Source organism: Nanorana parkeri, unplaced genomic scaffold (assembly GCF_000935625.1).
Source record: "Nanorana parkeri isolate BGI_ZX_2015 unplaced genomic scaffold, ASM93562v1 scaffold42, whole genome shotgun sequence".
NCBI lineage: Eukaryota > Metazoa > Chordata > Amphibia > Anura > Dicroglossidae > Nanorana > Nanorana parkeri.
This window is the reverse complement of record NW_017306310.1, coordinates 1,946,709-1,973,269: the sequence shown is the minus strand read 5'-3', so window position 1 is coordinate 1,973,269 and position 26,561 is coordinate 1,946,709. Positions and strand designations below refer to the sequence as shown.

At 42.3% G+C, this 26,561-nt stretch overlaps 1 protein-coding gene and 1 non-coding gene across 2 annotated transcripts in view; one reads left to right on the top strand and one right to left on the bottom strand.

Moving 5' to 3' along the window:
* Positions 1 to 16,090: 16,090 nt before the first annotated feature.
* On the bottom strand, positions 16,091 to 16,163 carry TRNAR-UCG. Its single transcript has one exon. It is a non-coding gene; the product is annotated as a tRNA-Arg (tRNA).
* A 1,650-nt stretch (positions 16,164 to 17,813) lies between these two features.
* The window catches only part of POLG (DNA polymerase gamma, catalytic subunit), a 46,026-nt gene continuing 37,278 nt past the window's right edge, over positions 17,814 to 26,561 (top strand). The window contains exons 1-5 of the mRNA XM_018571894.1: positions 17,814 to 18,394; positions 18,471 to 18,666; positions 20,183 to 20,350; positions 22,884 to 23,030; positions 24,536 to 24,615. Coding sequence (XP_018427396.1) covers positions 17,814 to 18,394; positions 18,471 to 18,666; positions 20,183 to 20,350; positions 22,884 to 23,030; positions 24,536 to 24,615 — 1,172 coding nt within the window. The remainder of the gene's footprint in view (positions 18,395 to 18,470; positions 18,667 to 20,182; positions 20,351 to 22,883; positions 23,031 to 24,535; positions 24,616 to 26,561) is intronic.

Sequence of the window (26,561 nt, the reverse complement as noted above, 5' to 3'; positions counted from 1 at the left end):
TTCATATTATGGCAAACTTACTTGGCAAAAGGACACCTCCAGCAATCTCTCTCATCGCTCTGTCATTGCTGCTGACATGTTCACCTGGTCTTCTTCCAGGTTCTGTGTCTTCAGCCATCTTGATTTGCCACACAGGGATGACCTAACTATTGGTTGAACTCGATGAACTTGTTTTTTCAACCTGATTAACTATGTAAATATGTAATGTGCACAGGAGTTATTTTTTTTATACCAGCACCAAGGCATGCAGAGAATGTACACTGAGTTGCACATTCAGAAGAAACTGCTGTCAGACAGAAGATGAGATTTTATTGCAGATGAAACAATGATTGAGTCGGAAATGCACACCTATGAACTCTTGAAGCTGGTGGGTTTCCAAGCATTGAGTAGTACTTCCTTTTAAGTGAATACGGAATCTTGCCTATAGCACCATCTGCTGGTGAATTCGGGTATTACTGATTTCTCTCTTGCAAATATAAATCCATTACTACATAGAAGACGATGCATAATGCCTTCTACTGCAAATGACAAAAGATTTGCTTCAGAAAAGAGCTAATTGCAGCAGGCCAGCTCAGTAAGCTCTGTGTAGGCTGCATTCCATAAAGGTGCCCATACACTGCACGATTCTCATACGAGAATCGCGGGAAATCCCGCAATCGTACGAGAATCGCGCAGTGTATGGAAGGCGTGAGACCGTTTTTCATGTACGGTCGTACTTCTTTTGTCTAAGGAGCATGTTCGAAAACCAGCTGAAAATCTTACGATTTTCGACTGGTTTGTGGCATGCTCAGAAGAAGACAAGTGCCGAACGGGCCGGTGTGCGCAGCATTGCGGTCATCGGAAGCCCGCCCCTCAGCGGGGCAGGCTTGCGATGATCGCAAGCACGATCTGCCTGTCCAAGATGGGCAGATCGTACGTTTTTTTCATTACTTTACAACCATCGCAAGACTAAGGTCCTGCGATGGTTGTAAAGTGTATGGCCACCTTTAGGCTACATGCTCATGGTCACTGCAGTAGAGACAGAACAGGAGAGACATAATAGAAAATGCGTGGTACCACGTGTACAATAACATACACATTTCATACATCGTGGATTGTGTTAATGTACCACAAAGCACCTAAAACCAGACTGGTACTATTTTTTTAAAACACAACACCTCAATGCACACGTGGTTCATGTGTGTGCATTGTGATGCACTGCAATGCATGTGCTTTGAGGTGCATTTGGAAAGTGCTTTTTGGTGCTTATAAACTTAAATGGTAATGCAATACACTGATGATGGCATGATACCTTGTAACAAATGGTAACAAAAAGTAACACACATTTTACCATGTGTTATTGCATTGCACCGATGTGAAGCTGGCCTAACACAATGTTAATATTTGATAGAAACAATGTAACTATCAAACATGATAGATATAAAGCAGATATTAATAAAACATTGTATCTTTCTATGAGAAAATTCCATTAAATTATGTTTTATTTAAGTTCCTAGCATATTACCTATATTACATTTGCAAGCTTTATTTTATTATTTGCAGACATATATAGTATGCAGATTTAGATGACCTGGGGGCACTTTCCATTTTAAGTGTCTGAAGGACTCAGGTTTTCTCTTATATGCAGGGTCACTGCGCACAGATTGGAACATGTGCAAAGTGAATCATTACTAATGATTCATTAGTGCATTCAGTTGCTGTTCCATAGTATAAAAAGATTTTGTATGCAAAGCATGCTTCAGAACTTTCACAATGGTGTGCTATAGTCTGCATATTCTCAATGACGTTCTGTGTCATCATTGTGGGTGTCACATATACTGTATGCTCATATCCAGGCATGACCTTTAAAAAGTTTTTCTGTCTTACAGCTTTCATGTCTAGTTTTCTATTAGGATGGACCTGAGAATAAATCAGGATCTATACCAGTTCTGTGTCCTATGCAATCCTGAGTAAAACTGCACACAGACTCATGCAGAAATGATCCAATGGAAATACTCCTACACATACAAAGTTGGGTTTCCTAAATATACATGCACCCAGCCTAAAGAGCCAGCACAGAATTGTCTTCTAATTATCTTGGCATGTGTGGAATACAATTCTGAAAATCCAGACACAGCTGAATGGCTTTACACCAGCTACCAACCGAAATTATGTAACGTCTATGGCGACATCAAATGATGACATCTGGTGTTGGTAGGTTCCCTGTTATCCGCTGGAGCCCAGTTGCACGTTCATGTAAGTGCTTTATCAGCTGCAGTTTAATAATTAAAGGATTTTGTTAAATTAAAATCATTAAAATTATTTAACCATTTATATAAACAAACTCCATCCAAAAATCACATGATAAAAATCACATACCACTCAATGATAAAATAATTTTGCTGCAATATTCAGCTTTAATTCAGAGATTTTCCTGCAGTACCTTTTCTATCACTAAGGGGGTTATTCACTATGGAGCCGAAGGATACAGCCATAGGTACAGTATTTGCTTCGGCTCGACTGAGCCGAAGTGACAGCCGATGTGGGTAGAAAGGTCGGACGAAGTCGAACGATCTCCACGCAAATGGCAGCTGGGCGGAGCCAGCCGTGATGTCATGGCTCATTCCGCCCAGTTGTAATGACAAATCAGCATCCCCAAATGACCTGGGGACGCTGATCTGTCATTAAACAATAACAACTGGGCGGGGCTGGCTGTGATGTCACGGCCACCTCCGCCCAGATGTTATTCATTGGCCGGGACTTGCTAGAAGACTCTGGCAGGTGCCGGCCACAGTTCGGCGGAGCTAGATGTCACTGCTAGCTCCGCCCAATTGTTGTTTTTATTGTGCTTTAAAATATCTATATTTATTTTTTATTTTCTGATTTATTTACATTTAAAAAAAAAATTCAACTCTTTTTATGTTTCCCATTTTTCTCACTTATTTTCTATTCTGTTTCGTACCAAGGAGGTATCGGGCAGAATAGCCGAGCCGAATGCCACTTGGCGGCATTCGGCTATTCACTCACTGCCGCTCGGCCCCTATGAGAATAGGGGCGAATGACAGCGAGTGGGCTCAACCGATCCAGATGTTGGATCGGCTGAGTCGAAGTCCCTCTGCACTTCGGCTCCGCCGAACATGCAGAGCATACTCGCCAGCCGATGTACGACTGAAATCAGCCATACTGAGCCGGAGTGAAAAGCCGAGCGTCGTCAGGTCACTTCACTTCGGGTGGGTTATTCACTCGGCTGTCTTCGGCAGCTTTGTGAATAACCCCCTAGATGTCCTCAATCTGATGGCCAGAATCCTTCAATCACCATTCAATCTTCATCCTTGACCCGTACCAACCTGTGAGTGGACAATGAAAGGAGACACAACACAGGGATGAGCTCATCTCTCTGCTCTCTCTTCCTATCAGCATGCTTCATATCACATGAACTGATTGGCTCTTTATACTGCTTTTTCCTTTCATACTCCAGCCCTGCTGTAGACTGCAAGAAGATGATCCCAGCTCAACTTCAACTACTTACACATCTTGCATTTAATTTTTTTTTTAATGATTACTGTTTGTTTATTTAATTATTTATAGCCAAATTAGCAGGCACTTTGATGACAATCTAAATCTTACAGGCAGTTTGCCACTATATTAAAATGATAGAGGAGGAAGAGAGCAGGAGGAAGTACAGAAGCCATAGACAGACTGAATTCTCCTGAAACCAATGAGCAGCAAGTCTACCTGCCATCAAACAGCTTTTTTTTGCCATCTAACACTTTTTTGCTACTACGTGCCTTGATTCTTGGCCAGCAAAAGTAGCATCCGTGATCTTATCTTCCTCATAAGACTGGGGAAGGATTGGCTACATTGTACAAAGATTTTACAACAATTTGGAACATGTATGTGTGTAAATATGGTACCTATGATGGTCAGAGGTTCTGGTTATTGTCCTCAAGGATAGCCCTAAATAGTCCAAATTTTATCCAGGCCACCATCAGTCTTTGAGATTGGGGTTGTGTTGAGTTGTACATGGCCACTAAGGTGTGACACCAACATTGCTAGGTGGGTGCAGAATATGACAGCACTAAAACACGTTTGTTTCTCTGGAAACAGGAGGTGAGAGTAGATGAGCAACATTTGCTGATGATATTAGTGTTTTTTTTTTTAAATCTCATGAGGGAACTATAGCTTTCAAGGTAAGTTTTTCAACCTGCCTATCAATTGTTCCCCTGGATTTCAATCCTTTGGTGGTTGGGCATGGGTCCCATAGATATAAGATTGGTGTGGCTGAATGAAGCATCTGTCACCTCATGTTTATGGATAGCTTTATTCTTGCAGCTCCAAGGTGTAGGTACTGTGGTGTAAAGGTGGTACTGTACTAACAAACAGCAATCAGAATGAATTCAGGCCTCTGACAAGAAATGCAGTTGTGACATAGAAATAGCCGTATTTACTACTTTTATCAATGAGTTCCATTGTGTTTACAGTCAATATGTGCTTTAGGACCTTGGTTCTCAACTGGTGGGTCGTGACCCACCTCTACAGGGCGAGCAAGGGAGCTGTACAAGCAATGCACGTATGGATGAAGCTCTGTCACAGCACAGCACAGCAGCACACACTGGACCCCAGGCTGAGGATCCACTGCAGTTCTCGGAAGGTATGGAGACTGGGCGGACCTTAATAAAAAATTTAAAAAATGTTTGGAATGTGTGTGTGAGAATGTCTGTGAGTGTGTGAGATTGTGTCTGTGTATGTACAGTATGTCAGTGTTCAGTGCGTTAAACTGTACCACGCAATCGCACCTACCGTACATTCTGGTGTGGGAGGCGTGTTATTTTACCATTCGTTTGAATGGTACCCCAAGCGCACCTCCCATGCACATTTTGTACGCCCGCACCGGAACACGTGGTACCCTAATGCCGTGTGTTCCATTGCAGTGCATCTTGGGTTGCAACTAAATGACCAAGGACAAATGTGGGTCCTGAGGTTACACAGTTTAAGAGCCACCGCTTTAGAGTATTCTAACATTTGAGATATTAAAGTGTATGTTGAGCCAAAAACTTTTTTCTAGTGTTGGAGTGGGGAAGGGTTAGAACCATTGTTGGGTTTTTGTTCTGCTATCCAGGGTTCCATTAGAGAGATCAGCCCTCATTTACCGTCCTTCTGACAACAGTCTCACCAGACAGGAAAATTTGCACAGGAATGGACAGATATACAAATCTGACAAATCTGACACGGGTTGTAGCCTTCCCTAACTTTATTTGTGGTATTACAGGTGAAACTCGAATAATTAGAATATCGTGCAAAAGCAATTGAAGTAATTGCTGCAAAAGGGGCCCAAACCAAGTACTGAGTACATATGCATGCTTGTACTTTTCAGAGGTCCGATATTGTTTTATGTACAATCCTTGTTTTATTGATTGCATGTAATAATCTCATTTTTTGAGGTTGTGGATTTGGGGTTCTTGGGGTTTTCATGAGCTGTAAGCCATAATCATCACAATTATGACAAATCACGGCTTGAATTATCTTGCTTTGCATGTAATGAGTCTATCTCATATATTAGTTTCACCTTTTAAGTTGCATTAGTGAAATAAATGAACTATGCACGATATTCTAATTATTCGAGTTTCACCTGTAAGGCTGTATAAGTATTTACTGTAGAAGAATATTATCAAGTTCGGTACCAAAGTTTCTAGTGGCTAACGAGCCTTTCTGCGTTTTTTGCAACCAACATAGAAATTTTGGAACAAAAATTCATACAAAGTTTTGGGGAAATTGGCCATACATTTGTAGTGTTCTAGTCCAGCTTAAAATTCATGTGTTCACTGATTTTGACCCAAATAAAAGGAACATACTGAAGGCAAGGGTAGTTAATTCTCTCGTCATAAGTGTCTTCATAAAAAGAAGTCAATGTGAACAGAATGTTTTCAGGACCGTGCTCCTTTTATCAGACTGACATGTTTTCATTGTATAACATTCCTGAACTCTTGTTGTTATATTTTGACCTTTATATAGTAAACCATTAAAAGGTATTATATCCTTCAAAAGTGTTTCCACAGCTTGCGCTCACCTTACCTAACTTTAAGATGAAAGTATATTCAATGAACCAATGGCTTACACAACACAAAGCATTTTGATTGTGTCCACACTGATCCCTGACTCCTACAGTTCATCTCCTTTGTGTACTGCCAGTGACTTAGCAACTAGTGCTGCTCCCAGTAGCAGTTGTACAAACGCGCTTTTAAATCTCCTCACTGCAGGAACGTTCCATCTACCTGTGAGTATCAATAACTATTTCTCTTTCTATTTTAAATGAATTATTATTTGTAGAAAATATAGAGTTTAATCATTTAATAAAGGCCAAGTTGTACATGTTGACATGCTGTCAGCTTTAGAATTCTGTTATACGGTTCAGTGTAGATATGCTAAGAATAACATCAGGTTTAAAGTACTCAACGACAAGTATTTTCAAATGGAATAATAATTGTGATGTCTGTGAGCTCATCCCCACCAATGCAACATGGGCTAGATCCAATCAAGGAGGTCTGTTCACGTCTGAATCATTTTAAAGCAAGATCATTTTGTAAAGCGCTGCCTAAACTGTTGGCACTTTATAAATCCTGTATTATAATAATAATAATAATAATATTTATTATAATAATAATAATAGTAATAATAATAATAGTAATAATAATAATAGTAATAATGATAATAATTATAATAATAATAATACAGGGTCACTTAAAGGCTGAATAAAACGGTAAAAAACAAAATCAGCAAAAATTGCTGCCCATAAAATGAAAGGTGAATTCTGATTGGTTGCTTCTGGCAACAGCTTTTGTTCTCATTTTATTTTCTTGAGTATGTCCATGACCAGCTCAGGGTGCCTACACAGATATTGTTTATTTTCAAAGCTCACAGGGGGCCCCAAATCTAAAGCAGAACTCTGGGCACACATTTTATTAACCCGTTGCAGGGGGGCTACCTCCACACTACAAGGGTTCAGTGCTCCTTTTTGTCCCAGTTAAAAAAAAGTTATACTCACCCGATCCTTGGAGCTGGCTGTCCTAGTGCTTCCTCCTACACTGCAGCGATGGTATGTCCCTCAGCGTCCTCACATTCTATACACATGACTCAGGGACCTTAGACCACTGCAGCAGAGGGGAAGCAAGGTGGAAGGGACCTGTCTAAGAGCCAGCCGGCTCCAAGAATCGGATGAGTATAACTTTTTTAACTTGACAAAAATGAGCAGTTAACCCTTGCAGTGCAGCGGTAGTCCAACTGTAAGGGTTAATAAAATTTGTGCCCGGAGTTCTGCTTAAAAATGCTCTGTTATGTAAATTCCATCCAGAGATTTTGTGGTTATGTCCTGTACCACCTCTGTAGCTCACAATTTAATGCTGAACTGTGCAGAAGGAGAAGAGAAGGACCAGCAAGCAACCATCCAATCTTTGTGTGCATAACACAGCATTTTGGAACGTTATGGTTTGGAAATGATGTAAAGATGTATGTAGGCGTTTGGAGGTACTTGCAATGTACAGCGAGGTACAAATTACCATATTTGAGCAACTACCGTAGTAAACTTACACTAGAATTTCAACCAAACGCCAGTCATGGTTTTATTGCTGTCTATGTCCTTGTTGAAGAGAATTCCCTACGTGTCTTGTCCTTGTGACTAGTGGTCACTGGGGTTGGAAGTCAATAGTTGATTAACCTTTTTTTTTATTTGGCAGAAAACAGAGATGATGAAATCTTACAGTAAAAGACAACTCATTGATTTCAGCCACCATAATACAGGTAACCTTGAAAGTAAATCTGTTCCAATCCTAGACAATTCAAATGAAATATATGATGAGTAAATGTATTCGTGTAAATGACTTTCAGTGTAAACTACATTTCATAATGATAAGTAGATCAGGGATGTATGCTGCTGAAGTGAGATGCAAGTCTGGACTTTTTCTGTCCAGCTTGGCCTTACCTATTCCTGCTTCACAAGCCTCCCTATAGGTCTCCCTAGCAATGGGCAGCCTCACTAACCAATTGAGAAGATTAGGAGGTGAAGAGTATGAAGCCAGGCCCAACTTTAACAGGAAAAGGAGTATAAATCTTTTGTTTTCTGTATCTCTGAATGTACTGAATGTTTTGACATGCATTTTTACTAAAGCTAATATCTGCTTAGCAATTATACTCATCATATGCTCAGCCTGAATCTTATAGGTTTGACACTGGTTTACATGGGTTTAGACCTGTGGTGATAGAAACACGGAGGCTGTCCTTGTTGACTTCTCCTTCTGAAAGTACTTGGTGTCTGGTCATCTTGCTTATCCAATGGCTTCAAATCTTTATGAATAATTAACTTGAAGATCAGAAGTTCTAACTTTAAATTGACTTCCTTTGCTGCATACTTGTTCAAGGCCACTGGTTCTGAATGAGTTAAAGTCAGGATCAGAGTGATAGCCAAGCAACTAACAATGTAGTTCTGCAATAGCAACATCCAGGTTTCCCACAGAACAGGTTCCCTTTAGGTGACAAGTTTCTTTTTTTTTTTTCTTTGAACAACTTCGGAAATTGTACAGCACAATGTAAATTTAATGATGGATGCTTCTCCTTCAGCTGAATAATCTTCCCACACAAAACCCTTAGAAAACCCAAGATGGGATTGTGGTGCTACAGCTATTGTATGAAAATATGATACAATGCATAGTCATGTTTAATATTCATATTACTTTGAATTGGGTATTCATATAGTAAATGTCCAGTATAAGGTGTGTGGTATAGTTGGTTTATATACTGCCATCTTGTGGTCATTCTGTTTATTATACCACCTTTTTCTGAATTCCCTACCTTTATGTGATCTATTTTAAGCTCATTAAATATGAGGTATGTATCTATGTAGCAGTTCTCTACCATGCCTCAGGCTAGCCCCACTATTGACAGTTTACCAATGCAAAGTACCAAATGGTAAGGCAAAAGTGTATTTCCTGAGCAGGCATTTAAAGTGACATTAAAGCCAGACATTTTTTCCCTCCCCCCAATGTTAATTAAAGCACTTACCTTAAATTATGTTTCTTAATCCGATCTTCTTCTTCTTTCCTTGACGGTTTCAGCCTTTTCTCCAGTGCTGCGGCGGGTCTCCGATCCATCGCTGACTCCTCTGTCCTTGCTGGTACTTCCTGTACCACGGTGTCTGCATGCGGGTGATAGCCATCCATATACTTACCTTGTGTCTCTCCTTGCGTCTCGACCGAAAATCCGAACTGCACATGCGCCCGCTCCAAGATGCTTTGCGGCCGCCCGAGAATTTTCACATTTTCGGACAGGAGTGCGCGGGGAAGACACAGTTAAGTTTAAACCGCTTTTAATGCGTTTTTGTTTTTTTTAAAACTTTTTTCATATATCTACTGCTAACAAGCAGTAGATATATGCAAAAAACATGAGGGTTTAGAAACCCTTTAAGGCTACTATTGTTCAAGTAAAGGCATAATGCAGGCAGAAGCTATTACTGAAGTGGATTGAATTAGTGATTCAGCAGTACTGTCTATGAGTCTCAATCCCATCCTCTCCAGGTCCAATATTCAGTGAAGGATTGTCTTGCCTTTTGATGTTGCTTCTTTCCTATTTTTCAATATTTTCCAACACTATAATTGTATGCACATTTAAATAGCTAAATTTGCTGCACACTCGCTGTACTTCACTTATAGCTCCCTGGACATGTTAGTATTTGTTGTACAATATTTCTATACAATTTACAGTGATTCCATAGTTTGCACTTATTTCCACTAAAATCTTATTTTGTTGCAGTAGCTTTTGATTGGTATTGTTGGGAATTTGTATGCCTTAACTCTTATGGATTGTTTTTTAAAGGGGACATGTCATAGTGGATATTATAACTATTAGATTTAATTGTTATATTCATTTATTTATGATGAATTTTTGCAATTTATACATAGAACTGGGATTACCCTATGAGACGTATATTATTCTTTATTTCTTCAATTAAAATGTTAACTGAAATATTATTTGTTGGATTTAATAAAAAAATAATTGCAGCATTTTGCAACTAGTTTTTTTAAGTATTTTCAATGTATGGCATTTATATATATTTTTCTAGACCTGTTTAGGTCAAGAGAGAAGTTCAAGAGCTCGGCGATTGATCAAAGTAAGGTGGACCTTCTGGAAGAAGAACTAAGAAAAGGTTATCATCAGGAGGCTTTAACTCTCAATGCCGTGATGGAGAACATGACACGTCTTTATTTGACACGGTAAGGGGGGACTAGAACTGGCATCAGCATTATCCAACATCTGGATCGGCTGAGCCGAACCTCCGGCAGGCTGCTCACTGCTGTTCTGGCTATTCATAAAGATGCTGAACAGCAGTGAGTGAATAGCCGAATGCCGCTGAGCGGCATTCGGCTCGGCTGTTCTGCTCGGTCCCTCAGAGGCACCGAGCAGAACAGAAAAACAGGTAAAAAAGGTTAAAAAAAGTAAATAGAAAACGATTGTGCGGAGCTAGCAGTGACAGCTAGCTCCGCCCAATAGTTTCCTATTGTCCGGCCACTCTGCTGCTGTAAAAAAGAAAAGAAGAAAAAAAAAAACTCTCCCGGGGCGCTCTAGGAGCCTCCCGATCCCGGCCGCCCAGGAGAGAAACACTGCTGTGTCTTTTTTTTCTTTATTCTGACACGAGCGATGTCAGAATAGAAAAAAAAAAGAAATGTTCCCATTTACGGGCTATTGTGAATCTGGGGCCGAAGCTAGCCGAAGGATCAGCCGTAACTACTGCCAGATCCTTCGGCAGCTTCGTGAATAGACCCATTAGAGTTCACAGTGATTGAAATTTTGGGGATTTTGAATTTTTGTTCTAAACACACTGCCGCTTTGTACAAAGGATCGGGCGGCTGTAAAGCCGCTGGATCGCTTGTATCTGAACAGCCATCGCTGGCTGATTACAATGGTACTAGGGACACCGCTGTAGCCGCAGCTGTGTTCTTGGTATAAACGCATCAGGGGCCTGCCGCCTGAAGTGGGGAAAGCACATGCAGGGGTTTTACTACAAAAATTAGGAGACCACAGATGACAGCAGTGCAAAACTGGAAAGCAGCGGGACAATTTTAAATAGAAAGCCTAGGTCTAAGTTTACTAGAGAAAAAAAGTAAAGGCTGAGGCTTTACTTAAAGACTTTGATTCACTCCCTGTAGAGGATACAGTAGTGTAAAATCTGTCAACAGGAGGACAAATGTAATTAGGAATAACAGCCCTAGCTGGTGTACATATCATTTTCATTTTATTTTTAGCGATAGGGGCAGCGGTGTATTTACCTAGCAGCGGCGCTGTGTGCTAGATACCGGTTGCTGCTCTGTGTGGTGGTGCTGGGGGATAGAGCGCACTATACAGAGGTGGGTGATGCCATCTACGGGAATCGGCGGGTCAGTCCGGGGGGGAGGATGTGCAGCTTTGACCTAGGCAAGGCAGCAACGCCGCCCTCAGCGAATCTGCCGCTCCAGGCAAACGCCTTGTTTGCCTCGCGGCAGATACGCCCGTGGATAGGGGGTGTGTTGAATGTAAGCAGTGCACACTGTTCTTTTACTTTTTTTTTCAAAAGTGACCAATGACTTAAAATCAACCACAAAGTGTAATGAAAGACTGCGATAATAAGAACAAAATAGGCGGCAAAGGGGTTCATTGCCAAATGAGCTAGCAATTGAAGTTAGAGTACAGCTTCCTATGAGTACAGATTATAGTAACAGCTTTCCCTAGAGCAGCTTCCAGTACACTGACACGAAGGCTGCTCTGTGCAGAGGACAGGGGCAGGGGGTTTATAGTGAGGGGGCTCACTTAACCAAAAGCTTTCTTATTGGCCTTCTAGGCCTGCTGGCCACAGTTCAAGAGCCATACCATGCAATTATAGGGCTATGATACACAAGAAGGGAAGGGGCCTTCCTGGGGAATTGAGTCTACATTTCATTGTAGCTCTCTGTGATCTGATTTGTATGATTTTTTTTAAATGCTATAAATCCATACAATCATGATTCATGAATTGCTTGGTTCTCCAGACACTTTGAGGGGAATTAATCAAAACTGGAGCAGACAAAATCTGGAGCAGCTGTGCATGGCAACCAATCAGCTTCTCTCTTCAGTTTGTTCAGTTAAAGGAGAACTATGGGGTTAAAGCTTTTCCCCAAGTCAGCGCTGGCGGATCGGAGCAGAGAGGGGGAAATCCAGCCCCTCCCCTGTCACGGCTCTCTGCCGTGACAGGATCGAGAGGTGAGCGAACGCCGGTATGTGTTCGCTCACCTCCCGATCTACTGATCCGACCTGTAACAGTCTCATTGTCACAGGTCGGCTAGAACTATGAGGTGAGTGAAAAGCACTCACCTCATAGTTCTCCTTTAAGATTTGAAAATGAGAGAGAAGCTGATTGGTTACTGTGCACAGCTGCTCCAGATTTAGTCTGCTCCAGTTTTGATAAATTCCCTTCTTTATGTATATGATTGCAAACATGCACAATTCACCAGTCTATTCTCCAGTCAACCTGCTTTACCACCCGATTCCACCATCACTATTAGAATACAAGGATGCTCTGTGAAAACAAGTGTCTGTTTGCTGTTCCAATTTCAATAATTCTTTGTAAAAGCTTTATTATTCTGCTTACTAACTATCCAGTTGCTGGACACCTGATTTGTAGTTCATCCACTATTTGCTGCTTTGACCTTGCAGGTTTCAGGAACTGGAGAAAGAATTGCAAAGTGTACAGCAAGACTTTGAGCATGCTGAGAGACAACAGTGGGAAGCGCAGAGAACCCAATCCGAGCTTCTCCATCACAACTGGGAGCTCCTGAGAAAACTGCAGCAGCTTCGTCAGACCCTGGAAAGACAGCAGAACAGGAAAAACAGGAGGCAACAGTCTCCACCTGAGATCAGGCACTGGAAACGGGTAGACTGGCAAAGCACACGGCATCCTTTTTAATAAGAACATGTTAGCCATGTTCATAAATACTAAAGTGGTCCTGATTTCCTGTTTTAGGGTGGTTCCTTTCCCTTGTGTGTGCTAGTAAGCTGTGGGTGTCTCTACAAATACACAGGTACTGCAAGGCAAGCTAATCCCCCCAACTCTCCCTTCAACTTCCTCCCTCCTCCTTCCCCCTTCTCCAAACTAGTAGATGGACAGCTGCTGGACACTGCGCTTTCCCTTGTGATCTTGTACTACAGAACAGGAAATTCAGGAAAGCTGAGCTGAGAGAATCGGCGTCAGCTGTTTAGAAACACGATGACTGTAAATGCTTGGGCAATAATTTAAAGAAATACTTTGCTGGGCCGATGTATAGTTGCCTGGATTCATTTTTGAAAGAAATTTGAGAGTTTAATACTACTTGATTGTAAACTATGGGGTATAAAATAATAACTGTTTTGTGAAAACACTTTTGGTGCTGTAGAGTCTTTATTTCTTATTAAAAAATAGTATAAATCCTGACATGTTTCTGCGTATATTGTTTATAGTGCCTAAGAGCTGATGGAGGTGGATGCTCTATTTGTCTCCTTAGTATTTTGAACATGTCACCAAGCACTGCATTGTAGGAGAAGGGGAGGGTGTCACAAAGCTTCCCCTACCCAGGTTTACTGGGCATGTTGCAGAGTAACGTAAGTCCCTCTGTGTTAAGGTGCCCATACACTTTACAACCCTCGCAAGACTTTTGTCTTGCGAGGGTTGTAAAGTAATAAAAAAAACGGACGATCTGCCCATCTTGGACAGGCAGATCGTACCTGCGATCATCGCAAGCCCACCCCCCTGAGGGACGAGCTTCCCATGACTGCAATGCTGAACGGGCAGTGTGCGCGTGCGCACACCGGCCGTTCGGCAGTGATCTCTCGATCATGTTAAAAACCAGCCGAAAAACGTCCGATTCTCGGCTGGTTTTCCAACATGCTCGATATACAAAAGTCGTGCGACCGTACATTAGAAACAGTCGCACGCCTTTCATACACTGCACGATTCTCGTACGATCGCGGGATTTCCCGCGATTCTCGTACTAGAATCGTGCAGTGTATGGGCACCTTTAGCATGATCAGAAGATGACACGCACATTTGCATACTCTGACATAAACTAATTCACGCGGGCACGCTGCATGGACGCATCCTTAGCACCAGAAGGCCTATTTAAGGAGCAGATCTGAACTAGGAATTTGAATATTCTTATGATTTTCTTCAGTTATTACATGAACCTGTTACTGGTATCTGCTAATCCATTGGTGATCTGGCTTACCATTGGATCTGTCTCTACTCTTCCTGTTATTGACTCGGCTTGCCTTTGGACTGCAATTACTCTGCCTAACCACTGATGACCTGGCTTGCTTGTGGACCTGTCTTTGTTTGCCTGCCTGTTGCTTACACAGCCTGTCTTGGACTTGCTTTCCTGGTGTTGACCCAGCTAGTTCCTGACTACGGCTTGCCTCTACTGATTCCTTGGTGTGACCTTGGCCTCCATCCTGACCATGATTCTGCTTGTTACCCTGCCTGCTGTCTGTCTTCATGGTTACTGACTTCAGCTTCATCTCAGACTACACTTCCAGCCTGTGCTTGCTCCTGTGTTCCTGCCAGCTACTGCTCCAGGCTGCACCTTGCCCCTGCAGTACTTTTTGCAGTCTGCTCTTTGGCGACATCTTCATCCTGACCTTCAGTCATATCTTCATTGGTTTCCATGAGCAGCTCATAATCAGTTCACATCCAGAGCCTTCCACCTGGAGTGAGCACCTGTGCACTGGACATTCAGCACCTGTGCCACTCTATGTCCTCTCATCCCGTCCTTCAATCCATTTGTATCACTTCGGCCTCTAGCCATATACATGCTACTCTGTGCCCTTATCTAGACCCCATTTTACCCGCACATTGTTTACCATTAAAAATATCTCACCAAATATGTTGCCAGGCAGTTCATTCCTATCCTGCCACATTTGTTTCTTAAACTAGATGTAAACCCAAATAAGGTGACATTCAGTTTGTTAATGCATTATCATAAACAATTGCAATTTTTTCCCTAAAATACCGTTTTGCCCTTTTTATCCTTCTTATTTCAAGTCAATGTTGCTGTTCTTCTCCAGCTTCTTTTAGCCACTTCCTGTCTACATATTCTCGCTCCAGTGTCATTGCTCTGGACTGAATTACCAATAATACTGGTGGTGGCCATGCATGAGCAGTGAGTATGTTGGCATGGCCAGCTGTAGCTTTCACCAAGGGAACGTCACAGGGTGACATCATAGGGGCACAATTAAGCAAAAGTTGTCACCTGATAACAGGAAGTGCCTGAACAAGCACATTCGTGACAGGATCTCCAGGTATTATTTTCACCCAAGCTGCAGATTAAAAAGATTGGATCAACGTTTGAAATTACATTAACATGTTAAAGTTTTCAGTGTAGGAAGTTTTAGTGACAGAATTTAGACCTACCTCAATTGTTATAATAGCATGTTGCGAAATATATTGAATTATCAATCATGGCGAATTACCAATACAAAAAATGTGTAATTTAATATATATATATTGGATTGTAAGCTCTTCCACCTTCTGTACCCTCCCTAAGGGTCCATTCACACTGTTGTGGTGTGGTAACACAGGCGTTACCATAACGCACCGTAACGTGCATATAAGGTCCAGTGTAACCGTCTGTAGGTCCCCAAGCATAGATCAGCTCCTTTGCTGAATAGATACTAGTCACATAATTGTTCCCATTATCAGCAGAAATACATGATAGAAGAGTTTACAAACCATTACAACATTCTATGTCAGGATAGGATCAGGAAAACTCTATTTGGGAGCCAAGGTCTGCTTTAAGCAGGTCAGTAATTTGGTTGCCTTTTCTTCCATTGCAGCCGCATGACAGCCAGGCAACTATCGTTTTTAGAAGGAAGTAATAAAGGGCAATGTACCTGTTACTCTCACAGGTTTCCACAATGCTTTAAATTATATTTCAATAAAGGAAGGCAGGATTTTTATAATTATGGTCGTTATATGAATGTCTAAACACATAAACATAATAACAGAAACGGTAACTTTGGGTGATCCCCATTTAACCGTAAACATAATACCAAATACAGAAGCCAATAAAGAAAAGAAAAAAAAAAACGACCGCGGCAGGACTCGAACCTGCAATCTTCTGATCCGAAGTCAGACGCCTTATCCATTAGGCCACGCGGCCCTTCGTAAGACTAACGTGGTAACAATACTAGAAATAAATAACCGCCGAGCACCGCCTGTAGATGTCACCACTCAATATTAGAAACGTCATTCAATTTCCTTTTACTTCCTACAGGCCAGAAAAGCTGCTAACACGGATAATTCGATGGAGGAAAAGAGTCGATCGTCTCATGTGGTGACTTCAGCCATTCTGTTCGGTTTTGCCGGCTGCTAAATTGTTTGTTGGTTCCCTCGGCTTCACAGGCCTCGGCGGAGATTGAGGTAAACACGGAAGATCAGCGGGACAAGGACAGGGAGCACGTGGGTGGATGGAGTCAGGGCTGCACAGGGGGTGCTGTGTGTAGATGCTGCTTAGCAAACTAGAAATGTCAAATATCTGTACATTAGAACTCTGAGGTAGTTTGTGCTAATGTGAATGATTCTTCACCTTCTTAGCACTGCATACCGAACGTTATCTGTTATTATCTTTTACACGACACATTGTATTAAAGAGTCACTTAAAATGCACAGAATTAATAGGCAAGCACTGGCAATGCGAACTTAAAATGTTTTCCTATCAAAAAGTTAAAATATGTATTCACTGATTCTGATACACAGTTACTTTTAAGGCATGTCAACTATCAAGGTTGTCTTGTGTGTTTGTTTATTTCAGCTCTCACCCACAACTTTCAAACCCCTTGAATGGCTGGGGTCATAGCTGATCACATGTGCAGCTCTATGGCAACTGCAATCCAAATAGAGGCCAAGATGGTGCCTTCCTTGGCTGTAAAGGATAGAAAGTTGTGGTTCTGCTTTAACATGCTAGGAAATTTGGCTACCTCGGGAAAGTATGTTTCTTAGCCTTTCCTTCATGTGATAGCCCTCTCCTCTTCAGGGAAAGTCTAATTACTGTCTGTGCTGGCCCAGCCACTAAGATAACAATAGATGACAATTTTTGGCCTGGCTCCCTCAGCAAAAGTCAATTGAAAAAGCATTTGGTCAGCTGCAAAGCAGCAATGTGAGGGGCCCTATGATATGTACTCTGCACTACTGCACCCTGAACAATGGTATACATTGAATAGTCCTGGCCTGTACTATGTATGCCCCGCATAACAAATGATACCACAAATGTTCTAACGTGTTTCTCTCTCCATGAGAGTTTTCTGAAAGGTATCCATTACCCCTAGATCTCTCTTCTTTTCTTCTATATGAAAATTAGTTTCCCATTAAGGCATATAAAGAATCTGTCATCAGACATCTCCTCTATGTAGGTCGTATCGTAGGAAACTGGAGGAGTGAAATCTGCTTAAATCCAATGGTTATGGTCCCCTGCAATCCTTACAACGCATGTCTGAAATGTTCTTTCCACTGGCCATACCTCCTGCAGTTTATCCCCATAGACTGTTGTGGGGTCTTCTTCCTGAGTGTATTGGGAGATGGCTCAGTAGAAGTCTATGGGGAGTAAATGTACAGCTGTGAGGCTTAGAGGGTTGTGGCATGCCATGGTCCTTGGATTTAGCCAAGCATGTGCCTGGATCAGAAGAAGGTGGCTTATTGTGTTCAGGGGAGCTAGCCAGGGGGGGTAACTATACTTTTCACATAAAATAGTTACCATACAAGTTGTTTTTTTTCACTGGATTCCATGAGTTACTTTTTCTGTGCAGCAGGCAAAATGAACAGATTGCTAAGGAAAAACTTGTATCTAATTAGCTACTGGAAGATGAAAGGCTTGAAATGCCGCATGTGTTCAATGGCATCACATTTACCAAGTGAAGATAGCACACCGGAAGCTCAACAGAGGCGTACGAATCCACTTAATATACAGATGCTCTCCAAAGACCTCCATGAACAAATATTCCGGGGTAAACAAGCACATTACTCTGAAGAAAACATTCAGAAAAGCAAGGATCATTTGCAGAATCATGGGCTGTGGGCTCAAGAGACATCTACAATCCAGGATGTGGAATTGGAACTACCCAGGATGTATGGCAATAACATTGACGAACATTTCAGAATTCTAGCTCAGAAACAAAATTTTCCATACTTGGAAGCAGCTAATGATCTATTACAATGTCAGATACCAGACCTACCCCAAAAATGGGCCTGGCAGACTGGATGGACTAAGTATACAAAAGAAGGAGGAACAGAGAAGGTTGACTTCCCAGATGAAAGAGCTCTGGTGTTTGATGTAGAGGTCTGCATGTCTGAGGGACAGTGCCCAACTCTAGCTGTGGCAGTCTCTCCCCAATGCTGGTAAGGCAAAGTTTGTAGCTAAATCTAGATTTTATGCAAATGACTGTGATTACATATTCTTTCTTTTTTTTTTTAGGTACTCTTGGTGTAGTGAGAGGTTAATTGAAGATCGATACACATGGTCTAATGAAATCTCATTGTCTGATCTCATCCCACTTGAGACATCACTAAAGTCGAACATTATGAACAAGAACAACTGGTCTGAGAGATTAGTGGTGGGCCACAATGTCAGCTTTGACAGAGCATACATTAAGGAACAGTACTTTATAAAGGTGTGTTCTGTAACTATTTTTTATTCATGTGCAGAAAATAAAATATATAATGTTTTTGGAAAATTTGCATTTATATAGAAGAAACACATCTGGTTCTTCTGCACCCTGCCTACCTGAGATTTGGCCAATACGTCTGCATCTACTATGTGTCCTACAAAAAATGATTTTGCGAAAAGTGCAAGCAAGTGCAGACTAGAAAGAAAAAGTGTAGGACATTTTAGGTCAGTTCAGCAAGGGGGTTCTTTAAAGAAGAAGTCTCACCAGAAAGATCATTTGTTCCTCCTGTCCCCTAAGGAAAAAAGTGCTGTCCCATTTTGTTAGGTGCCCTGGATGCTGATGCTCCCCTTCCCCCGACATGGTTCGACCATGCTGCTCACCAGCAGATGAATCTCTAATGAGGTCTGTGTGACAGCAGGGAGAGGTGGCAGTGATCGTCTCCAGCCTGCTGCCAGAGATGAACGTTGTCATCGCTCCCTCTCCTTGCTGTCACTCAGACCTCATTCACAACAACACAAGATGTCAGCTAGTCTCTCTCCCCATGATAGCAAATTTGGGCACAGTTGAGTACTATTCATTCTTCTAGCACAGTTCCCATTGGGGTCTCTATCCGCAGCCCGCAATCTCAGCACACTTGTGCCGGCAGATTGGCTTTTACAACAGTTTCCCTTCATACTCTTATTTTCAAAGGGAGGAGTTTCATCATTTACATCAAGAAAGGAGATTGGAAGCATCCGGGGGTGGACAGACAAGATGAAGCGTGCTCTGTTGTCACTAAGCTTACAGTATATCCGGATGTTTTCTTACCATCTAGTGCTTTCACCACAGTCAGGGCACCTGTCTAGTATGAACAGTGACTAGGACTTCAAAGCAACAAACATATCAGTGAGAGAAGCATTAGTCGTAAAGGACAGCAAAACCAATGATAGTGTAGAACCACAAACTACTAAAAGGACTTGGATACTACAAAACTATAGAAGGGGAATGAAGAGGGAGTGTTGGCTACAGTGAGTGCTATATACACCTGGTACCCTGGGGATTCAACAAAGATTTTCAGGTTCTCCTGATAAAGTAGTAATGACAAAAGATGATGGTTGGTTTTCTCACAGCTAGTAATTTCTACAAATATAATTATTAAAGGATAACATGGGATTATGTTTTAAACAGGGAATTGATTGGGCTGCTCCTGTGCTACCAAGAAGGATTTTTTTTCCATCTCTGTGTTAAAATTGTGTACAATCTTCCTGTACCATCTTGATGGATAGAAGGTTATCTATGTTAGAAACATCACATGAAAATAGATTACATACTGTAAATTTGGTGGGTTAAAGAATTTTGCAGGTGAGGCTTGAAGACATGACTAAGTAGAGTGGATCCTATTCTTTTCCAAGGTTGATTACTTGCCGTGATCAGATGATTGTTGCATATCATGTACCAACAATTCATTTTTGTCAGCGATGTAGTATAATACGTTGGATTAAAATACATTGGTGACTAAAACAAATTTTGTTTTGCTCAGGGCTCAAAGATGCGTTTCATGGACACAATGAGCATACACATGGCTATCTCAGGCCTGACAGGATTTCAGCGCAGTTTGTGGATGGCCAGTAAATATGGGAAGAAAAAAGGATTGCAGGAGGTCAAGCAACACATTATGAAAACTCGACACAAGTATGATGGCCCAGCTGTAAGTCTGTTACACACTTAAAACTCAATTCAGAGACACATTCTTAAATCTTAAAGTCCCCAGGCAGTGTTTAAAAAAAACTACTGAATAATACTAACATTCAATGTGATGCTGAACAGAGTAGCCACCAGGAGTCTGTTTAGAGGGGCAAGCTGCCAGCGACATACGGCATACGTTGCTGGTAGCTAAAGGTTTAAAGTGCAACTGAAGCCAAAACATTTTTTTTGTAGAGAAAAGATAATAACCACTTTCAGGTTTTTATTGGTGTCAGGGTCCGCGTTATGGAGATTCCCCGTCCCTATTTCTCCTGGTGACCGCTATCACTAAAAGTGAAAGAAAATACCAAATTTTGGGTTGTCACCAGAACAGGAATACATGAGAAATCTTCCCGTGGGGACACTATTTCTGATGACCACCAGGGAGCTCCCTCACTTTGGGGGAATTTCCATTCAGTTCCTGTTATGATTATTAGACAAGAAGTGAAGGGAAATCTCCCCAATGGAACACAGAGGGCATTTACAGTGTACTGCCCTGGCTAGAGAAAAGGTGAATTGGAATAGAGGACCCTGTGGCTTTACATGACTGGCTTAAAGACTTTGGAAAATAGTAAGTATTAGGCTCAAAAAGCATAAAATGCTGCCAGTAGGGCACACAAGGGGGGGGCAGTTTTGAGGGGGAGCCCGGAGTACTGAGTTGGGCTTTAAATTGTACCTTGCAGAGATTCAATTGTAGAGTAGGAAGCCATTAGTCAGATGCAGACTGTGGAGGGGGCATTTCCTCAGTCTCCCCTTTCCCACTAATCACTTAGTGGAACTTGCATTGATATAGTAACATTGTGACTGGTTTCATAGTGAAAGGCAACATGGAGGTAGCTGTGAGAAGCAGCATGCTTACAAAGCCCAGAACATGAAGGCTGTTGTGTAGGCAAGGAGGTTTACATGATTGTGACATCTGTGTGCTAGCATCTCAGTCCACAAAATAAATGCCAACTCTGACTGCCGGCAAAGATGATGATATGATGGGAAGAAAGAAATTATTTTGGGAAGCTCATGGAGGTAATGAATACCTGTAAGTGTTTCACTTAAACATTTGCCAATTCAGGGTAAATGTACAGTTTCTGCTAAGAGCCCACCCCCTCCCCAACAAGGTATACTCAGCTATTATTTCTGTTTTGCTGCCAACCCAGTCCATTGGAGTTTTTACCGCACATGGGGGAGCATGCCACCTCCCCATGTGACAGCTCTTAGTCCTTTGCATCCAATAACCAGGCCCAAACATCGTCAGGAGCAGTGTTGTTATCCACCTATTTACCTGGGTTGGCTCTGGCACTGGAGCTTACATAGCAAGGAGTCAGCAAGGGAGCGTATGTATATTTGTTAATCATATATAACTTAGTACGAGCTGTTTTCTAGCTGGTTATGTGATGAGAAAGGCCCTTCTTCTTGAACCACAGTGATGGGTGGCCCCAAATGCTGCATAGAACAGTGGTCATACTGTGATCTGAGAGGACCAGTTTATGTAGCATTGTACTGTAAGTCCAGGCTGTGTGATGATGCCCCCCAGAGGGTATGTCATTGACCCCCTGCATTCACAGGAAGTGGTTAAATGATGATGGGTGTCATTCATCGTGTTAGGGGAGTAGCCATCATATTTGGAGGTGGAGACAAAGGGCAGCAATTGTGTAGTGGGTGAGTAATGCATGCAAACCTTTTTGTTCTGTAAAAGGAAACAAAGAACAAGCATTTAGTTAAATTAAGGCTGAAGTTTGGCTTTTACATGCATGCAGTTAATGTGACACTAGACTCAGGAGTCAAATATTAAAAAATGCATTCAAGTACCCTAACTATTAACAAAACTGTACCTTATTTGTGTATCACTCGGCTGTAGATCCTCAAATTATCTTTGAATTGGTGTTGACACTGTCCTTCCTTCTGGAGGGTGGCTACATTTGTTCCTCATTGTCCCTGTGTGTTTTGTAAAGTAGTCACTGCTCCAAGCTTGCTCCTGTGATGGACTATAATCTCATGTTTAGTTTATTAATCTCTATTGAGATTATAGTCCGTCACAGGAGAAAGCTTGGCGTGGTGACTACTTTACAACACACATCGGGACCATGAGGAACAACAATAGCCACCCTGCAGAAGGAAGGACAGTACCAGCACCAATTCAGAGATGATTTGAGGATCTACAGCCAAGTGATACACAAATAAGATACATTTCTGTTAATACTTAAGGTACTTTAATGCATTTTTAAGATTTAACTCCTGAGCTTAGTGTCACCTTAACATAACAAAATGCATCTGATGCTAGGCTACATTAATGAGCCCAGTGCAGCTCTCAAATAGCTAGAGAAAAAGCAAAACAAAATTAAAGAGGTTCTGTATGTGTAAACTTACTTGAGTCCCCTAGGTCTATTACATTTAGGTGTTAACAGTGAATGTTTCCATTACCCAAGCATATAAATGAAGCTGTATCCTTATAATCCACCCGTCATGTCAAAGGCACTTGTGTAATATTGTATACATTTTTGCAGATCAATTCATGGGACTGGGTAAATATAAGCAGCATTAACAACCTTGCTGATGTCCATGCTCTGTATGTTGGAGGGCCACCTCTGGAAAAGGAAAGCAGGGAACTGTTTGTAAAGGGAACTATGGCAGACATCAGAGCAGACTTTCAGGTAAGAATATTTTATTTCCCTTACATTTCTTCTCCCAGTTGAAATTAAGGCTCTTCAGTTTCAACAGAGGTGATGAAAGACCATTGTAACCAAATGGGTGGGCAGTAATATCATATCCCTAGGCTGTGCTACATTCATCATAACCCTGCATCAGATATTGTAGCTGGAGTGCTTTAGGTACTAGTAATATATACTTTACTCAGGGCTCAAAATTTCAAGTCCTAAGCTACTAGCCAGGCCTTAAAATTTACTCGCCACCAGTTGCCCCAGCTAACCCCTACCCTGAACCGGCCTTAACTCCGCCAGGTCAGCGGTGTGACGCAGAGTATAAAGACCAGTAACAACGCACAGTACAGAAGTCAGTGGTGCAATGCAGAATGCAGAGGCCAGCAATGTGACGCGCAGTGCAGAGGTCAGCAATGTGACGCGCAGTGCAGAGGTCAGCAATGTGACGCACAGTGCAGAGGTCAGTACAGAGGTCAGCGGTCAGTATGTAACGCAGTACAGAGGTCACAAAGAAAGTACAGGGACTTCCAGTTGCTTTGACCTCTTCTTCTCCTGGTGATGGTGGGGGAGCAGCGAGGTTTCCTGCACGTCCAGCCGGCTCCAGGTGCTCTCTCTCCTGCGCAGCAGAAGCCGGCCAACTTCGGTTCGGCAGTCTTCCTCTCCCACCAATGGCAGCTGAGGTGGGCGGAGGAAACTGCTGTGGCCGCCGAGGAGCCCAATCGAAGAGGGCGCAGACAATGGCAGTGGAGCTTCTTGTTCACTTCTCCCCGCCGCCGCAGTCTTAAAGTCAGAGCAGTCTTAAAGAGGCCCCCCTCCCAGTCCACATCTTTTGGACGTTATTAGTCTGAGTTGCCCCACTCAGTATACCCGTTGCTTGCGCTCATATTGGGTGGGGCACTAAAATTAATAACGTTCTGGATTAGTCTGACCCATGGGCGGACTGGTCTGCTCTGGATGGAACACTACCGCCACGGCAAGCGTTCGCTTCTGTTCTCTCTTCTCCTTCTCAGCCGCTCTATAGCTGCAGCAGCCGAGAAAGAAGAGAGAACGGAAGCGAGCGAGCGATCGCCGCGGCGGTAGTGTCCCATCCCTGGTCCCGTCGGTGTCGCTGACATTCCACTCGCCCCCGCGCAATTTTCACTCGCCAATTGCGAGGGGGCGAGTGGAAATTTTGAGGCCTGCTTTACTTACTGTTTCAGTATCAATGATAGTGTTGATTTTATTATTACATTATAAAAAATGGTGGATTCATTCTTATCTAGACTGCAGTTTAATAAGTATCAAAGCTAAGTAGCTCTTGCAATGAAACCTTTTCTCCTTTAATGGAATCTATCACAGAGCCAATTTAAAGGTACAGCCCGGGACTTTTGTCTTTTCTTGTTTTTGTACAGGTTTAGAGTCTGTTATTGCGGCTATATTTTTGAAAAATCCTTAGTTGTTTTATTATATCTTTTTGGAGTAATGTTAAGCCCATGTTTTTTTTCTTCTTGGCAACTTAGAATCTCATGAAATACTGTGCCCTGGATGTTAAGGCGACACATGAAGTTTTCATGGAACAGTTTCCGCTTTTTATGGAGAGGTAATCTTCTATACTAATATTTTGTAGTTGAAAATTCGTGCTGAACGTAGAAGATCCCAGCACTTATACGTTTCACCACAAAAGGTTCTCGTTCTGAATGTGCAACATCATAACTGAAAGAACTATTGAAATGTCAGCAACTTCTGGTTAGTGGCATTGTTCTGTCAAAATAAAGAGAGGTCATCGGCAATGTTTATTAGGGCGTTCTTTGTAGCCATCTCTCCTGCTGTAAGAACTTTGCCATAAATCTGCTGTTCTCTAACACCCAGATGTTGTGTATCATTGTTATGAGATGCTGAATCCATGTAAAGCAGCTTACCACAGTGGTATGCAATTATGGCTGCTAGACAATAGGAAATCTAACACGGCATACTTTTAAGGGGAACGACATAGCTGGGGGCATACTCTGATAGACAGTGCTCTTTATGACCATAGTTTTGATGGTCATACACTTTAAGAGAGCGGCATTTAAATAGTATGATACTGGAAATTCGAATGAGAAGCCATTCTGATGAAGAATCTTCGTACTAGGTACTTCTTTTATTAATTATTCAACTGGTGTTTAGTGATCTTATTGCTTCCCTAGCAGCTTGACACTTTTATCTGTGTACTTGTTTTAAAGTTAACCTGTGGCCTGACGACACACATTCAAGCATGTAACAAGGCAGACGAACCGCTCCTTCTGCAATTGCTAGTTGCCTGACTGTCATGTTGACTCTCTTGTACCAATGCTTTGAGTTAGTGACATGAAATGAGTATACAGCTAGGGACTTCTGCAGTATTTTTCTTCATGTTGTTGTTGTTATTCAGAATCTACATAGTGCCAACAGTTTGCACAGCACTTTACAACATATGGGGAAACATTACAATACAATCTATACAAAAGGATTAGAAGGACCCTGCTCGTGAGAGCTTACAATCTATAACAATACTGGGACTGATCATATAGCTGTAATGTGACACATAAAGTGTTCAGGGAACAGTTGGAGAGGTAATCCTATAATGATTTAGTGGCTGTAGATTCCTGCTGAACGCACAAGAGCCCAGTGCTTCTGTGTCAGCAGAAAGGCTTCTCATTCTGAATGTCCAGCATCATAATTGAATGAGCTGTTCTGGTTGGTGGCGTTTGGCCATCAGACTAAAACATAAGTTCTAACGCAATTGGTTTCACTCAAGAAGCAGGAAATCACTGAAGAAAAAACCAAATGGAATTCAGGGTTTAGGTTTAGTGTGAACAGCAGAAGGCAGGACTGTGCCATAATATTTGCCACATCCCTTGCAACGTATGTGAATAACTGATCAGGGAAAGATATATTTTTTTCTCAGCAAAAGTAGAGTTGCACTTTAGGAATGTCAATTATAACAGCACAATATGCATGTAAGCATAGGTTCCATAATGTGCTGGCTGTTTCGGCTATTTTCTAGGGATGCACCGATATATCGGACGCCGAAACAAATCGGCCGAAAAAGGCACTTTTGGCTAAGTGCCGAAAGTGCCATTTTCCTGCCAATACATCGGCGCATCCCTGATTTTTTTCCTCCCGCTGGGCGCTGCTCTGTGTCTGTCAGGGACCAAGGGGGGCCGTTCCTCACCAGGCTCGCCGGCTCGGGCATCGGGCACAGGCTCCTCCTCCTGGCAGGGCATCTGGCGCTGGTGTGGCCGCTGCTCGTGCTCCGGAGCCGCTCGTGCATGCCCGGAAGCGCGCGCATAGTGCGCCTGCGCCATCCCACATCCCAGGTGCTACTCAGGCTGGGGGAGGACTTCAGCTTTCACCAACTGACCTCGGCCTTGCGATTGGCTCCTGACTGGGGAGGCTTCCTGGTTGCCCTGGCAGCCAGGGGGCGGTCCTGGGTTCCCTGTGTATATAAAGCTGGTCAGAGCCTTGACTCATTGCTGAGTTATTCTACCTCATGGTGAACACCCAGCTCCCTCCTGTGAACCTGTT